Here is a 13942-nt window from a genome sequence, read left to right as displayed (position 1 = left end):
GGCACCAAGGAAGGCTTGGGGCTGTGTTAGACGACTACCGTGCAAGGGCACTTGCTGTGCTCTTCTCCAGCGAGAGCAGAGCCAGGCATGGGAACACCGAGAGAAAGGAAAAGCACCTCCAGCTCATCGGCATCGCCACTGAGGACTTCTGTGGGACACTGGTTTGGTTTTTTAAAAATTTAAACCAGAAGGAACCTTTGATCTCTAAATTTAAATAAACAAAAAAGGATATTCAAATGTGATCCTATGTTTCTCCTCCTCTCTTTGGGATTGGACACTAAAGCCGTGCCATAATTAGGGTTGATTTGACTATATCCCCACCAAAAGAGATGCTTGGCGTGTGGAGGGGCATGCAAATCCAGCTCCCTTTCTGCAGCTTCTTAGGCCTCCAGCTAGCCGTACACTCTCTGCACAGCAATGCCGGGGCTCAGCTGAGGGCTTTAACTAGAACCAAAACATTTTTTGGAGGCTAAGAGCAAAAAGTAAAGTGTGCAAAGTAAAGTAACATGGCTGAATCTCACCCAACGCACCCAGAGAATGACCGGAAATTAGTGGTTTCTCCAAAGGAAATAATAGAAATCATTTTACTAAAGAAAAATACACACGTTGAGGCAAAAGTTGGTGGGCTGGCAAGACCTGAACAGGCTCAGCGCTCATCTCGGATGGAGCAGAACATGATTTTTGTGTTCTCTGAACTCAGGTGTTTGTACGACACTGCCTACAGCGCCGAAGGACCGGTCGCTTCAGCACCACACGGGTAAAGTTTTACCCTCCGTCTCATCAGGCCTCAGCCATAACGACAGGATTAAGTGCCTGCTCCAAACTTCCTGGGAAGAGTTAGCGTTGGCATCATGTTCAGCAGGTTATTTTTATGTTTTAATGCACCCTAAAAAAGAGTGAGCTTATGCCATGAGCAAGTGGAAGGCAAAGATCGGAGTCTGATGAATTGCGATGATGTCTTATTCCAGCTTCTCTTTACTGCAGAAGCTGTAAAGAAGAGAAGGAAACTGCAAAGAGAAGAAACTCTTCACCTGGAACATGCTTCTATAGCGAAATCAAACTCTTCCACCGCTAGATTCTGCAAGTGAAGAATCACGGTAAAAAAATACAGGAAAACTAAAAGAATGATCACCAATTTTAGCGCAAGACACAGGAGAAATGAGCTGACAAAGGCTGTGAGCAGATCTATGCAAGAAAATCCGTCCACAGAAAAATCTCAGTACTCAAGATTTCACCCGTGAGAGAAACTTTTCAGAACAGCGCACGCTGAAGATGTCATGCTGAGAAAAATATGACTGAAAGAATTTGCAAATTTTCTCATTTAAATGTCCCAGGAAAATGTGAGCGAACATCCTGGATGTAGATGAGCGGGAATCTGAGGCATTAACAGGCAGCTCCGGGAGAAGCGGGTACTGAAGCCTCGTGTGGAAGTTCAACATCTCTCCTACACGGAAGTCCTTCCCTCCCACCCCAGCATTAAAACAGAAGATCTCAATACCATTCCCAAAGCCTGAACTTGCTAAGGAGATTGACAGCACGGCCCTTCAAATAACAGCAAAAAGACCAGCTAAACCCACGTTACCCTCCTGAGACCTCCCCAGAATCCAGCGCACCAAATCTGTGCCGGCAAAGCACGCTCGGACAGGTCTGGTCAAAACCTGGTAGCAAGGCAGGCGCTGAAGCACATCACCGAAGAGAAACTGGGACTGGAAAGCCCAGGCAGTCACCAAACGTGCAGATGAGCCACTGCCTCAGAACAGCAGCTCTTCGCCGTGTTTCCCTGCCCATGGGAAGCGCACGGGCTGATCCCCAGCCTCCCAAAACAAGTCTCCACCGACCTTCTCTCCAACAGGACAAAGCTCATCTGTTTTCACAGCCTCTGCCTAACGGCTGGAGCTGTCTGCATTAGCCTGCGCGCTCAGGTGTCCCCACAGGGTACTGAGGTCCTGCAGAAAGGACGGACGGACTCCTGGGGCATTTGGCCCTGGGGTATAAGGAAACCGAAGGGTGGGAAGGGACAAGTGACTTTGCAGGTGTTTTAAGTGCAAGCCAAAGCTTCTTTGCACCCCGCTGTGGACATCAGGTTAAGCTAAGCACCAGCAAATTGCAGGAGGGAGAAAACACATCCAGGGACTGCCCAAGCTTGCTGTGGGGACACGGAGGGGGGTAACAGCGGAGGTATCTTTGCCAGGCTGCTCCCCTACGCAGGTGCCACCAGCCAGCCTCGAGCCAGACACTGGGCTGGATGGACTTTGGTCTCAGAACAACCAGTCAGGGGTTGACTAATGAGGCCAAAGCACTTGACCAGGAATCAGAAAACTCCTCCCGTTGCGAGGTCTGGAAAAGCAAAATGTATTTACGCTGAGCCCTCCTACTGAAGGGTGCCAGGGCAGGGCTGCTTCCACCCATTCTGCTCCCTTCAGAGGCTTTCTGCTGCCCGCCAAGATCTCTCAGCGCCCTTTTCCAGCACACACTGAACGGGATTCCTCTGCCTGCGCTCACAGGCAGGGTCCTGTTCCCGGGCCACCCTCCCTTCTGGAGTTGTCTCAGGGACAGACTAGCCAAGCACTAGGGCTCCAGGGAGGAGGGGAGGTCTCCATTCTCAGGATTCTGGAGCTCAGGACCAAAGAGCACCCTTGCTTCCATGCAATGGCTGACAGGCGACATCCCTGGGGTAGAGAATCTCTCGGCTTTTCAGCCGGATAGTGACGGTACCGGGCACGACATCCGCCTTACCCAGCTCTGCTCCTGCCATCCTGACAAGCACTCGACTTCCACCCACATAACTTGGAGCAAGGACCAGCACGGCTCAGCAACGCTGCCGGCCAGGCAGCTTTGGCACCGCTCAGCCCAGCTGATGGATACAGCTTCCAACAGCCTCAGAACAACCTCCGGAGACCAAGCCCGCAGAGGACAGCCGCTTCAGGGCTGGGAGAGGAGCCTCGTGTCCTCCCCTGGGAAACACGGCAAGAAATGTGTCTTCACAACATCTTAAGTGAACGTCCTGACCCTGCAGCGTGCTCAGCTGTGGCGGGTTGGGTCCAAGCTGGGAGGCCTTGTGCGGTTTTCAGGGGACAACCCACGCACGAGCATCTGAGAACGTGCCCTTGCGGCAGATGCCGCGCCTTCACCGTGCCCACAGCACATCCCAATTTCCACAGGCTTCTAACCAGGGTGGGGACAGGGGCTGACGCATTTGCCAAACACAGGACCTGTGCTCCCAGCTCCAGGGGAAAAAACAAGCCTGGGAATCTGATCCTTCCCTCACGAGGAAGGAGCTGCTTTGCGGGTGCTCGCCGGAGCCTCCTCTCCTCCCCAAGCAGAGGTGCTGCTGCCCTGCCAGCACGTCAAAGCAGCTCTCCTCGTGGTGAGCAACCCGGCCTCTTTGTTATATTTAAGGAAGGGCCAGGAGGAATTCCAGGGATTTTTTTTAGCAAGATAAACAGAACTCTTGACCTCTTCCATCAAAAAAAAAAAGAGAGCAGGCGCTGTTCCTGGTGGGGACTGGGCTGGAGCCTGGGGAAGAGGGTGCTGCTGCCGAGGGGGAAGGGAGACCAGAAGCAACCTTCCTTCCTCACCAAGGAGTTTCTTCCACCAAAGAGCAGTGAAGGTCACCAGAGGCACCAAATAACACTCGGTGGCTTCCCCAGGGGGAGCCAGGAGGGCCTGGCAGTGACCTTGCCTGCACCTGGGGGGACCCAGCTCTCCCTGCCCTTTGCAGGGGGAGCAGAAGACCCCCAGGATCAGCTGGCCCCACTGGAGGGGAGGGAAGGGCTGGGAAGGAACTTACTGCTGAACGGCGGGTTCATTTCTGTCTCCCCAGGCTGGGCTCCATTTCAGGGACGCGCTCGCACTCCTTGCCTTTCGCTCACCCGGGGCAGAGGGCAGGACAAGGAGGCTCGCAGGCTCCACATCCCACCCTGCCCGGGGACAAGCCACAGCGCCGATCTCTTCCCGTGTAAGTGGATTCCCACCTTGCCTTCTCTCCTGTTCCCTCTCTCGCTCGCTCTCCCCCCTTGCAAAGACTAGCAGCAGAACAATAGGCGAAAGTCTAGGGATATTTACTAACTGATAATCTCCCCACGTATTGCAGCCGCCTGTTTTCTCCCGTCTGATAAAGATTTCAGAGCCAACCACTTTCACAGAACAAAGAGGGGGAGGATGTTGGGGTTGGGGTTGGGATTATTATTTTTTTCTTCCCCCCCCCCACCCCCGCTCTCTCTTTTAAGCACTTACCATTCACCTGCTGAGGGGAGTAGGCTTCTGATCCAGAGTCCGGGGGAGAGTCAGGTAAAGTGCTGCAGAGCAATGGGGAAAGAGAAGGGGAGGTCATTTTAAACCAGCTTCCAGCACAACCCATAGGTCCAGTTTGATTAAAGCACCCTCCAGGCTCCACTCAGACATTCCCAGCTGCGCCCACAGCCGATCCTCGTCACCCCGAGCTGACGAGCTCGGTGCTGCCATAGCTGTTACTGCTACCCCGCTCCTCACACTGCTTCCCTGCACCTCGGGAGCAGGGACAGGCATTTTGTTGACCTGCCAACGAGACCTCCAGTAAAGAGAAGCCAAACAGAAATTCATCCATTCCCCAGAGAAAGACCATGTGCTTCACCGTGGGTAAATGGGAAGCTCGGGGAGCGCTGGGCTGGGACCTGGGATCTGATGCACAAGAGCGAAGGCTGGGAAGGCCACGGGATGGATTCTGCCTTGTGACCTGTATGAACCTGAGCACCACCACAGCTGCTGGCTGTATCACCCTGGCTCAACTCCAGCGTCACCGGGAGCCAGATTTGGCCCCGACTGCAACCAAATAAAAGGGGGAGCTCTCAGCTGCCTTCTCCAGCACACCCATGGCTCGGGCACGGTAGGACTGAGGACCAGCCCTGCCACGCGCGGTGGTAGCACAGATGCGTCCTTCCTTATTTTACCTCGAGCCAGCGCGGGCTCCAGGCAGCTAGGCTCTTCAGCCATTTCCAAAGCACCTCCTTGGAAATTCATTTCAACCAATTTTTATTTTTTTCTTTTCGCAGGCCCCTCCTCAACACGCATCCCACCGCAGCAGACACTTGGGCCTCACACATCTTCAGGCCAGGGTAAAATTTCCACCACCCTGGTGCACAAGGAAAGGGCTTGCTTGTCTGAGACTCTGGTGCTTCTCTAGCAACTTTCTGGAGATCAAGTCCACAGAAAAAGATGAGGCCCCGCTCCCAGCTAGGCTGAGCCACGGTCACTGCAAGCTGAAGCTGCAGCAGAGATGGGCAGGGAGACGGTGGCTCTGGTGGCTGGAGCACCCATTGCCTGTGCTCCAGAGAAAGGCTCTCTTCACCTCTCCGTTTGCAGTATGCTCTGTCCTGTGGAGATCTTTGGCAGGGAGATACCTCGTCTGCCCATCTGTATCCGCTCCATCGCCAGTGACACACAGCTTCAGCAAGCGCCAGCAGGTTTTGGCAGCCCAGGACCTCAGCAAAGTCCACTCCATCTATTTTCAGCAGGGAGCCTTTTCCATTCCCCCATCTTACACCGCCAGCTTTGTGGCTGCAAAATTATCCCAGTCAAACCAGTGCTTCTTGGACGAAAGCTGGCCAAAAAGCAAACGAGGGTCTTAGGGCTGCGGGGAGGAAAGGTGCAGTACACGACACACACACACCTCTCTCAAACTCTGCTCCTGATGGCACCCACAACTACAGCTGCGAGCCAGGACACCCACCAGGACCTTCCAGAGGAGCCCACGACCCAGTAAAGGGGTTGGTTCTCCGTGGTAAGTGGTACACAGCTGTAGCTGGGGAGAGATGAGGTAGGGTAACCCCAACAAAGAGCCCTCACCATACTTCCCCTCATCCTCCACCTTCACTTGTAGCACCTTTCCACCACTCCCCTCCCACGCTTGGTCTGGAGCTTCTATCACCAGCCTTATTTCCAGGCTCCTTGCCACGCTGGCCATGACTTTATGCTATATTTCCTATGAATTTATCAGGGTTTGTGCCTCAGCAAGCCAAGGTCTGGCCGATAACAAAAGAGCCCGGGACAATTCAGGGAATCCTGGAGGGTGGGAAAGGCCTTGCAGCAGAAAGGTAGAAACTGCAGAATTCACACAGGGAGGTAGCGTGGATGTTCCCAGTCCAAGGGAAGGGCCGGTTGGTATCCAACGCGTGAGACGCTGCTCCTCCGGGAAAAGCCTAGTACATCGGGGAAGAGTCATTCCAGGAGGCTGAAGAACTGCTGCCATCAGAGCTGACCCAGTTCATCTACATCCAAAGCAAGGTCTCCACCTCTAATAGCAAGCCATGATCCTTACTCACGACCTCGCACGTCCCGGAGAATGCCAGATGCATGCAGAAGAAAAGGACATGACAAGGCATCACGTCATGCTTTTGGGCAGGGCTCCCCCTGAGCTGCGCGTAGCCCTCAGGGTACCCAGCAAGGGAGAACTCCCCGGTCTGGGAATAAAATAAGGGCAGATTTTGTTTAGCTTTTCTCTTTCTAGATATTTCCAAGGTCATCCAAAGGGCCAAAGTCACCCCAACGGAGCTACGTTATGGCTGAACCATCGGTTCAGCATGCTGGAGGCTTCCAAATCTGGGAATCGCCGTACTTGCTGGCAACACTAGAGGGCACAAGGCAGAGGGAGAAAAGCCAGACAGGGACTTGCAGAGACGAGCAGTCCCGGTGCCATCCTGGCCTCGTCTCTTACAGCCACTGGAGAAAGCACAGAGACCGGCTGTGCAGAAAGCGCATCAGGGCCACCCACCGCCTGTGCGACGGAGCCAGGCTGGACCACGGCACAGCTCCTCGTGGCATGACTATCGCCAACCGCCAAGGCCTCCTGCTGATCAATACGCTGCTGCACACCTTGATTTTCACCTGTCCGCCTTCAGATCATCTTGTTCCACTCCCCTGTGACCGGGGGAGAGCAGCACAGACCAGACCGGTGCACGAGGGGGAAGACACCAGACATGATCTTCCCTTTGGGACTCCAGGCAGTCAGGCTTTGTGCAGGCCAGGTGCTGGCCCTGACACCGCTGTAGGGCCATACCCTCTCAGCGTGCTACGCCTGCCAAAGTCCTCTCTACTGAGGTCTCTGTCTGGCCCCTTTGGCCACTGCAGATGGCAGGTGCCACGTTGCTGCGCTCTCCCAGCCTGCCAGGGTCGTTTCCTTCCTACCTATTCCAGGCAAGGCCACCCCAGAGAGCAGGAACCCCATCTTTTCTCCTCCCAGGACTAATTGCCCAGTTCAGTCCATCAGCAATACCAAAACCTGGTCATCCTCTGCCCCTTCACCCAGCCTGCGTCCAGAGCTCATTGCAAAGGAGTACAAATCCAGCTCAGATGCCGTCTTTTTCTCCTCGAGTGGAGTATCTACAACATCAGGCCAAGTAGTACATCTCTCTGCCCAGTTTAATTAACATCTTCCCCTGGGACAGTCACGGGAACATCCTGGAGACTGAACGTTGTCTTGTCCAAATTTATTCTGTGTCTCTTCCTTCTCAAAAAAATACAGAGCTACAATATTCCCCCATCACACGCTTGTAGATGTGCAGCATAGATATGCTGGTCACCCAGAGCCGACGGCTCGACCATCACCTGCAGACGTGGGGGATGTTACTGAGCTTCTCTAACTCAATGCACACAGACAAGATCTACCAAACAACCTTTCAGCAAACTTCAGGACCTACCCCTGTAAAAAAAAAAATCTCTCTGTGAAGCAAGGGCTTAATACAGGCCGGCGCTGCCAGCAGTTAAGGCACTGTGGGCCAAACTACACCAACCCTCCAGGTCCCACCAGCCTGGAGGAGCACTTGTCCCACCATTTGCCCTTGTCCTGCCACCCCAACCCCACTTACCCAGGTGCGTAGGAGGCCTTGGGCTCTGATTTGATTGGAGGGACCACGTTGTTTAGGCAGTGGCCGCCAAGGTAGCCCTTGGGCACCACCATGCCATTGTTGTTATTGCAGTTGAGGTGAGCACCATAGCCGGGTCCACAAGGGTTGGCCAGAAGAGGACCATGCCGGATTGGGATCTGGCTGCCTGGGGCAGGAAGGTGGAGGGAACCGCTGGAAGCAGGGTTGGTCACATTGGCGATGGAGCCGGCAAGAGGCGCATTGATGGTGGTTGAGCTGGAGGGCTGGGGGTGTGCATAGCTGGCTGAAGCGGGGATGTCAGGGAAACAGCTGAGAGAGAGAAGGGGACAACCTCAGCAGAAGGACAGGTAGACGGTACTTTCTGCCCACCCCTCCCTTCCCCAGCCACGCAGCAATGGGGACGGAGCCACTCAGGTGCTCGGGGACAACCAGAAAACAGCAAAACAGGCAGCATTGTGGTGGCACCAGCAGGAGCGTACAGGGAGGCAGGTCACCTGGGTTGGTGGCACTGATGCAACCCCAAGGGTGCAAAATCCACCTGTGGAGCTGTAAAGGTCAAAAGTGCCCAGGACACCAACCTCAAAGCTTGTGAAGACAGCAGGAGCCAGCAGGAGCTGCTCACCATGCTTCCGCTTACGGGCTAGCACAGGGAAGCCTCTTTGTCACATCAGCCCCAAAGACCTTGCTCCCACCCTGCGGCCCAGATCACCCTGGGGGCTGTCCAGGTCCGCTCCCCCTGCCTTAGCCAATGTCAGCACACACAGGGACACCCTTCCCTTCTCCATGTTCGTGTTGTGCTGGGGATTTAACCTTTCTCGCTGAGCTCCCAGTGTTTGCTTTCTCATTGCTCAAATTAAGGTGTCTTTCACGGTGCCCTCAGGAGGGGAAAGAGGGGACAGAAGAGACTGGGGAAAATCAAACGCAAGAAGCCAGGAAAAGACAGGAGGAAGAACTGGAAATGAGTAAGCAAAGAGCAATAAGGGGGGACTCTAGGAGGGACAGAGGCGCAGCCAGGGTGCACAGTGACTTCTAGATGATTCCTCGAATTGCAGGGCTGGAAATTGCTCAACATCTCTCCGTAGAAAACGACAGTGAACACTGTCCCTGCTGCGGAGCAAGAGAAGCACTTACATATCTGGTGAGTCTTCCTTGCTGATGTACTCTTCCAGGATGCTAGTGTCGATGTTAGATGGTTCCAGAGCTCCATTAATGTCGTGGCCTGCGAGGGGAGAGGAGGTGGAAGCATGAGCCATGAGAAGGACATGAAAGGCCCTTGTTTCATAGGTCAGAAACATCGCCAGACCTTTGCAGAGTCAAGAAACTGATCTGAGAAGATCAGCAGATCCTTCAGTTTGAGGATTGCCATCTCTTCACACCCATCTGCATCCCAGACGATGGGGTGTGTGGGACAAGCCAGGGTGGTGCCACTGCCTGGGAAGTCGGACATACAGGTGGGGTTTGTCTGCGGCGATTTGCAAGCTACGCTCTGGCTGTGGGACACGCGGGCTTCCCGGGGCTGGGCTCAGGACACGTGGGAGAAGGGAGATCGTGGGGTCAGGCCTGAGCGATGCAAGACACGTGGCTCCACAGAGCACGAGAGCCAGGTCTTGCCCAACCACCACCACCAACCTGGCGCTGACGTGGCCTGCAACAGCTTTGTCAGCAAAGCTGCAAGAGCCGCTGGCCTCGCCGGGGCTGATGGAGGGGCTCCCTTTTACGGGCCACGGGAAAGAGCAATCCCCGCAGAGGCAGGGCTGTAAGCGTGGGCTCAGCGGGTGCTCTGGAAAGCTGGTTTCCTTCCCTTTGGACCCTTGCCTCCGCTTTGCCGAACGCACTGGAATTTCTCCGCCGCTGCCATGGATCAGCCCCCGACCCTGCAGGAGCCTTCCTCCCTCTCCTCTCCTGCACAGGCAAGCGGTGGACTTCCCTCTCCTTTCTCCCAGAGGGCTCCTCCTCCCCTCTCCTGTTCTGGGGAAGCTGGGCTGGGTTTTGTTGACAGAAAGTGCTTTCTTTATCTGTCTCTCTGAAGTGGGAGTCTGCAGCCCTCTGGGGTCGGTGCCAGCCCTCGGTGCCAAAGACACTGCCAAGAAAGTGGAAGAGAAGGCCCAGCTCCCCCAGCCTCCCCAAGCTCAGATAACAAAGACGGCCCTTCCTGAAAGACCCCGCGGCTCCACGTTAAAGCATGGCGTCCCTTGCCCAGGAGAAGACCCTGACCCTTGCCTCCCCCCGTCGACCATGCGCTGGGGAAGGGTCAGCCACTGAACCGCAAAACCCAGAGCGGGGGGTTTCAGCCCACCCCCGGCCAATTGCAGCTCTCCCCTCTGCAAATCCCTTTCATACCAAGACAAGCAAATCGGCAGAAATAAATCCAGCTAGGAATTCTGCCAAACGGACAGGGTGTGTGCGCGGATGGAGGGATCTCTCCCTTAGTAACCCTGGCTAGAGGGAAAAAACCTGGGTAGCCGTTTACTTGTGAGACACCTAACCCTTTGTGCACCACACGCCTCCGCGGCAGAGCCCGGGGACCTGGGGGAGAAGGCGCTGATGCTCTCCCGCACGAACTCTTGCTAGAAAAGGATGCAGCTGGAGCAGGGACGCGCGATGCTGCTGCCAGGCTAGCGTCATGACGAGAAGAGGGCAGGGCAGGCAGAGCCTATGAGGTCCCGAGCTGTGCCAGCACCTCGCTTATATAGTTGCAGACCCCAGGTCAGCACAGGGGTTACTCCTCTGGACAACCAAGTCCTCTCCTGAAGTTCCAGTGACGTGGTAGCAATCATGCCGTTGTCCTTCTCCAAGTTACGGTTGACTGGAAGAGCTCACCGACGGCCAGCACCGTGGGTGCTTGTGTCCCTGGCTCATCCCCGAGGACCGCTGCTATAGCCCGCTCCCGACACTTCACCGTGCGTGGCTCTACCGAGGCACCTCTTCTACAAGCGGCCGCTCCTCGGCCGCTGTGACCCCTTAACATCAGCTGAAACCCTTCTGCCAGGGGCTGAGCGCTGCCCCCTCTCCGCTGCCTCGCTCCTGGCCAAAGAGGCCGCCCTATAAATCACACGATGTATTCGGCAAACATCCACCACAAAAGCTATCAGAAAACTTTTCATCCCGACTTCCAGGGCTGGGACGCAGGGTCAAAGAAGTAAAAAAAGGCATTTTACCAATTTTGCTGCCTTTCCACAAGCTACTGAGCCTGTCCAAGATAAATTCTCAAGATGCCTGACCCCAGTGGGTTTCCCTCACACCTCCAAACTCCAGGAGCTTCTCCACAGTGGAAGAGGAGCCCAGGACCTATCCAGAAAGGACAGGAGGCTCTCAAGAGACAGCAGTGCTGCTTGGCTTCCCTATTTCATTGCTACCTTGTCTTAAAAGTCACCTTCAGGAGCCCTCAGCTGAGACCCATGCAAAGGGTGAGATAAGCACCGTGATGTGAGAGGTGTGTCAGCCGCGCCACTGCGGAGCTGTTCGAGACGCGATAACAGCCGTGGCAGGGCCCGGCTGCGCATGTGCGATGGGAAGGGGCTGCCCACCAAAAATAAAGGGTTTTCCCCTGTTTGGGGACAGAGGCGTTTGCACCAGCTATGATGAAATGGGGGATGTCAGGGCGGCGCGTCTCACCGGCAAACCTGCACAAGGAACGTCCCGCCACCCATAGCTTCCACGCAGGCTGTGCCCTTACCAAAAGCCAGCTTAGGTGATTAATTAAAAGCTAATACTTCTCTCCATAGAGTCACGAGCTCCTAATGACACCAACAACACTCCCTCCCCCTCCAAAGTGGGGATTAGGAGGAAGCAAGAAGCCACTGAGAAGGGACCCTGGGAAGCTCGACATCCACCCAGCTCGGCATGAGACAGACTCCCACGTCTCCTCCTCCCAGCAAGAGAGAGGCAGGAGCCCAGGGACGCTCTGAGTTCCCCTGCGCTGCTGGCGTTCACCCTCTCGCTGTGGGGAGAACAGCAGCAATCCCCACACAGCATCTCCAGTCTACAGCCCTGCACCAGCGCCTGCTCCAAAGAGTACGTGAGGGCTCTTGTCACCTGTAACCCCTCTGATGTCCCCGAAGCTCAGCAGGGTGACCTCTGCCTTCCATCCCAGAGCAGCAAGCTGGGAGAGGTGCCACGGGCACCCGCAGAGCTGCCCAACCCCTCTTGCCAACCGGCTTATTGATGCTCTCTGCACACAATGAACATCCCAGGGCCGAAGGGCACCAGGGCCAAAAAACTCAGCCACATCTAACATGCTGACCTCCTTGTACAGACACGGAGACTCCTCAGGCCAAACTCTTCCTGGATAACCTCCTATTTCACAAATTGTTCAATCGACGCTGCTGCAAAGAAACTCCCAAACCTGCCCGGTCCCTACGTCCTGCCCTCCCCTGGGCCCCCGCATCGCCACCCTGCACTCACACCGTGTCACCCCTCCGTCTGCTCCAGTTTCTAACCCTTCCCTTGCAAAAGGGTTGAGGAGATCCCCAAAAAGTAAACTTTGCCTGAAGAACAAGATGTTAAACCCGCAGCACCCTCCTCGTGAGCGGAGCCGGGCGAGCAGAGGCCCCCGTACGTGTGAGAATGTCAGGAATCCCAATGTTTGGACTGGTTTTCTCTGCCTTCCCCAAACCTCCAAACACAACTGCCATCCAAACGGAGGTGCTTCCCGCGCTGCCGTCTCCTCCCTGCCCCTGCTCTGACAGCGGGGCTCTGCCAGCCTGTCCCTCCCGGTGACATCCTCTCGCCTCAAGGACTTGCTCCCTGTCCCGCTTTCAGGTGCTCCGCTGCATCCCGCTTCCCATCGGCGATGGGCACGCGGGGCTCTGAAAGAGTTAACAGCGCCTGGCCCCCGTGAGTCGTCATATTTACAGGTCTGAGAGATTAAAACCAGAATTTACCTCGAGTGATAGGCTGATAAGTTTATGGTATTTCTATTTATAACAGTCCCTCCCCCACCTATTCTTGCTCTGTTGCTTGTCTTCTAATCACCCATAATCCTGCCTGGGTCACCTGGGGGTGGGAGGAAGGGAGAGAGCCGAAGAACCTCGTCCTGGGATCCACTAACGAGAACCAGATGTGGGAACCTGGAGATGACAATGAGGTCAACCATTTTCAGAGGCTGGGCAACATCAGCCAAGGGAGGGGCGGGGGGGCACCAGGGATGAGGAGGAAGAGAAGAGGCTGTGCCAAGCCCAGAGCCTCCCTGTGGCACCGAAGCCACATACCAGAGGGTGAATTTTTGTTCTGGGTTTCAGGGACCCACCGGGGGTTTGCAGGGTTGCCTTACAAATGAAGCACCGTGCTCTGATCTGAGTGCCGTGAGGACCGCAATTAGGGCGAACGGACAGCCACAGACCCCACCAAGCCTGCCTGCCGCACCTTTCCATTCCCTGCCATCTCAGCCCTGCCTGCCTCCCAAAACAGACAGGTACAAGCGATGGCCGCCACCACGGGCTGCTCTGAAAGTCCGGCTGTTTCTCCAAAACACTTGCCTGAAGTGCGGCACGTGTCACCGGCTGTAGTGCTGCTCCGTGTTCACTCCAGACGGGACAAGGAGCGCTCCAGCGGCAGCCAAACCTTCCGCCCTGCTGCCAGCATGGCCGGGACAGGAGGTCCCAGAGCTTTGGAGGAGCCTTGCTGCGCTGCCTTCGAATCGAGAGACACGCTGGGCAGCGCAGCCAGGAGAGGGAGCAGCCTGCAGGAGACCGGCACCGACCCTTTGCTTTGAAGTCCTTGACCTACAGGTGGGCCAAAGCCATTACGTGCAAAGCTTCACCTGAAACCTGGTGCGAAGGGCACGCGGCTCGCTCGTGTCCACAGCGGGCCGGGGAGCCGCCAGGTCCGGCACAGCAGAGAGAGGAGGCGCGTGGACACGGTGCCGGCGGTACAGCGCAGGTGGCTGGAGCGTGCTGGAGAGCCCATAGCTTTTGGGATGGTCCTTCAGCTGGTCATGGCAACCAGCAAAGCACCTCTACTTGCCCGAGGGCCTCCGCTTGGTGCCCTCTCTACGCGAAGCAAATTAGGGCTTATGGGGAAACTGAGGCACAGAGCACCCCGGTGACAAAGTCACTGCTGAACAGGGAAGCAATAATAAAATA

The 13942-nt window shown here is 55.7% G+C and overlaps 1 protein-coding gene across 6 annotated transcripts in view; it reads right to left on the bottom strand.

Annotated features, from left to right (window-relative positions):
* MYRF (myelin regulatory factor) overlaps positions 1-13942 on the bottom strand; it is a 74451-nt gene that overhangs the window by 30455 nt on the left and 30054 nt on the right. For 5 of the 6 annotated variants that reach the window (XM_075095067.1, XM_075095071.1, XM_075095066.1 and 2 more), the window contains exons 2-4: positions 8991-9078; positions 7842-8168; positions 4237-4298 (exon numbers count right to left, since the gene is read on the bottom strand). In XM_075095067.1, the coding sequence (XP_074951168.1) occupies positions 4237-4298; positions 7842-8168; positions 8991-9078 (477 nt within the window). Of the gene's footprint in view, positions 1-3790; positions 4029-4236; positions 4299-7841; positions 8169-8990; positions 9079-13942 lie in introns of those variants that run through there. The other variant, XM_075095070.1, reaches the window with a different exon arrangement.

The sequence above is a fragment of the Phalacrocorax aristotelis genome, chromosome 5, assembly GCF_949628215.1.
Source record: "Phalacrocorax aristotelis chromosome 5, bGulAri2.1, whole genome shotgun sequence".
Taxonomy (NCBI): domain Eukaryota; kingdom Metazoa; phylum Chordata; class Aves; order Suliformes; family Phalacrocoracidae; genus Phalacrocorax; species Phalacrocorax aristotelis.
The sequence above is the reverse complement of the archived record's forward strand: the minus strand, read 5'-3'. Positions and strand labels throughout refer to the sequence as shown.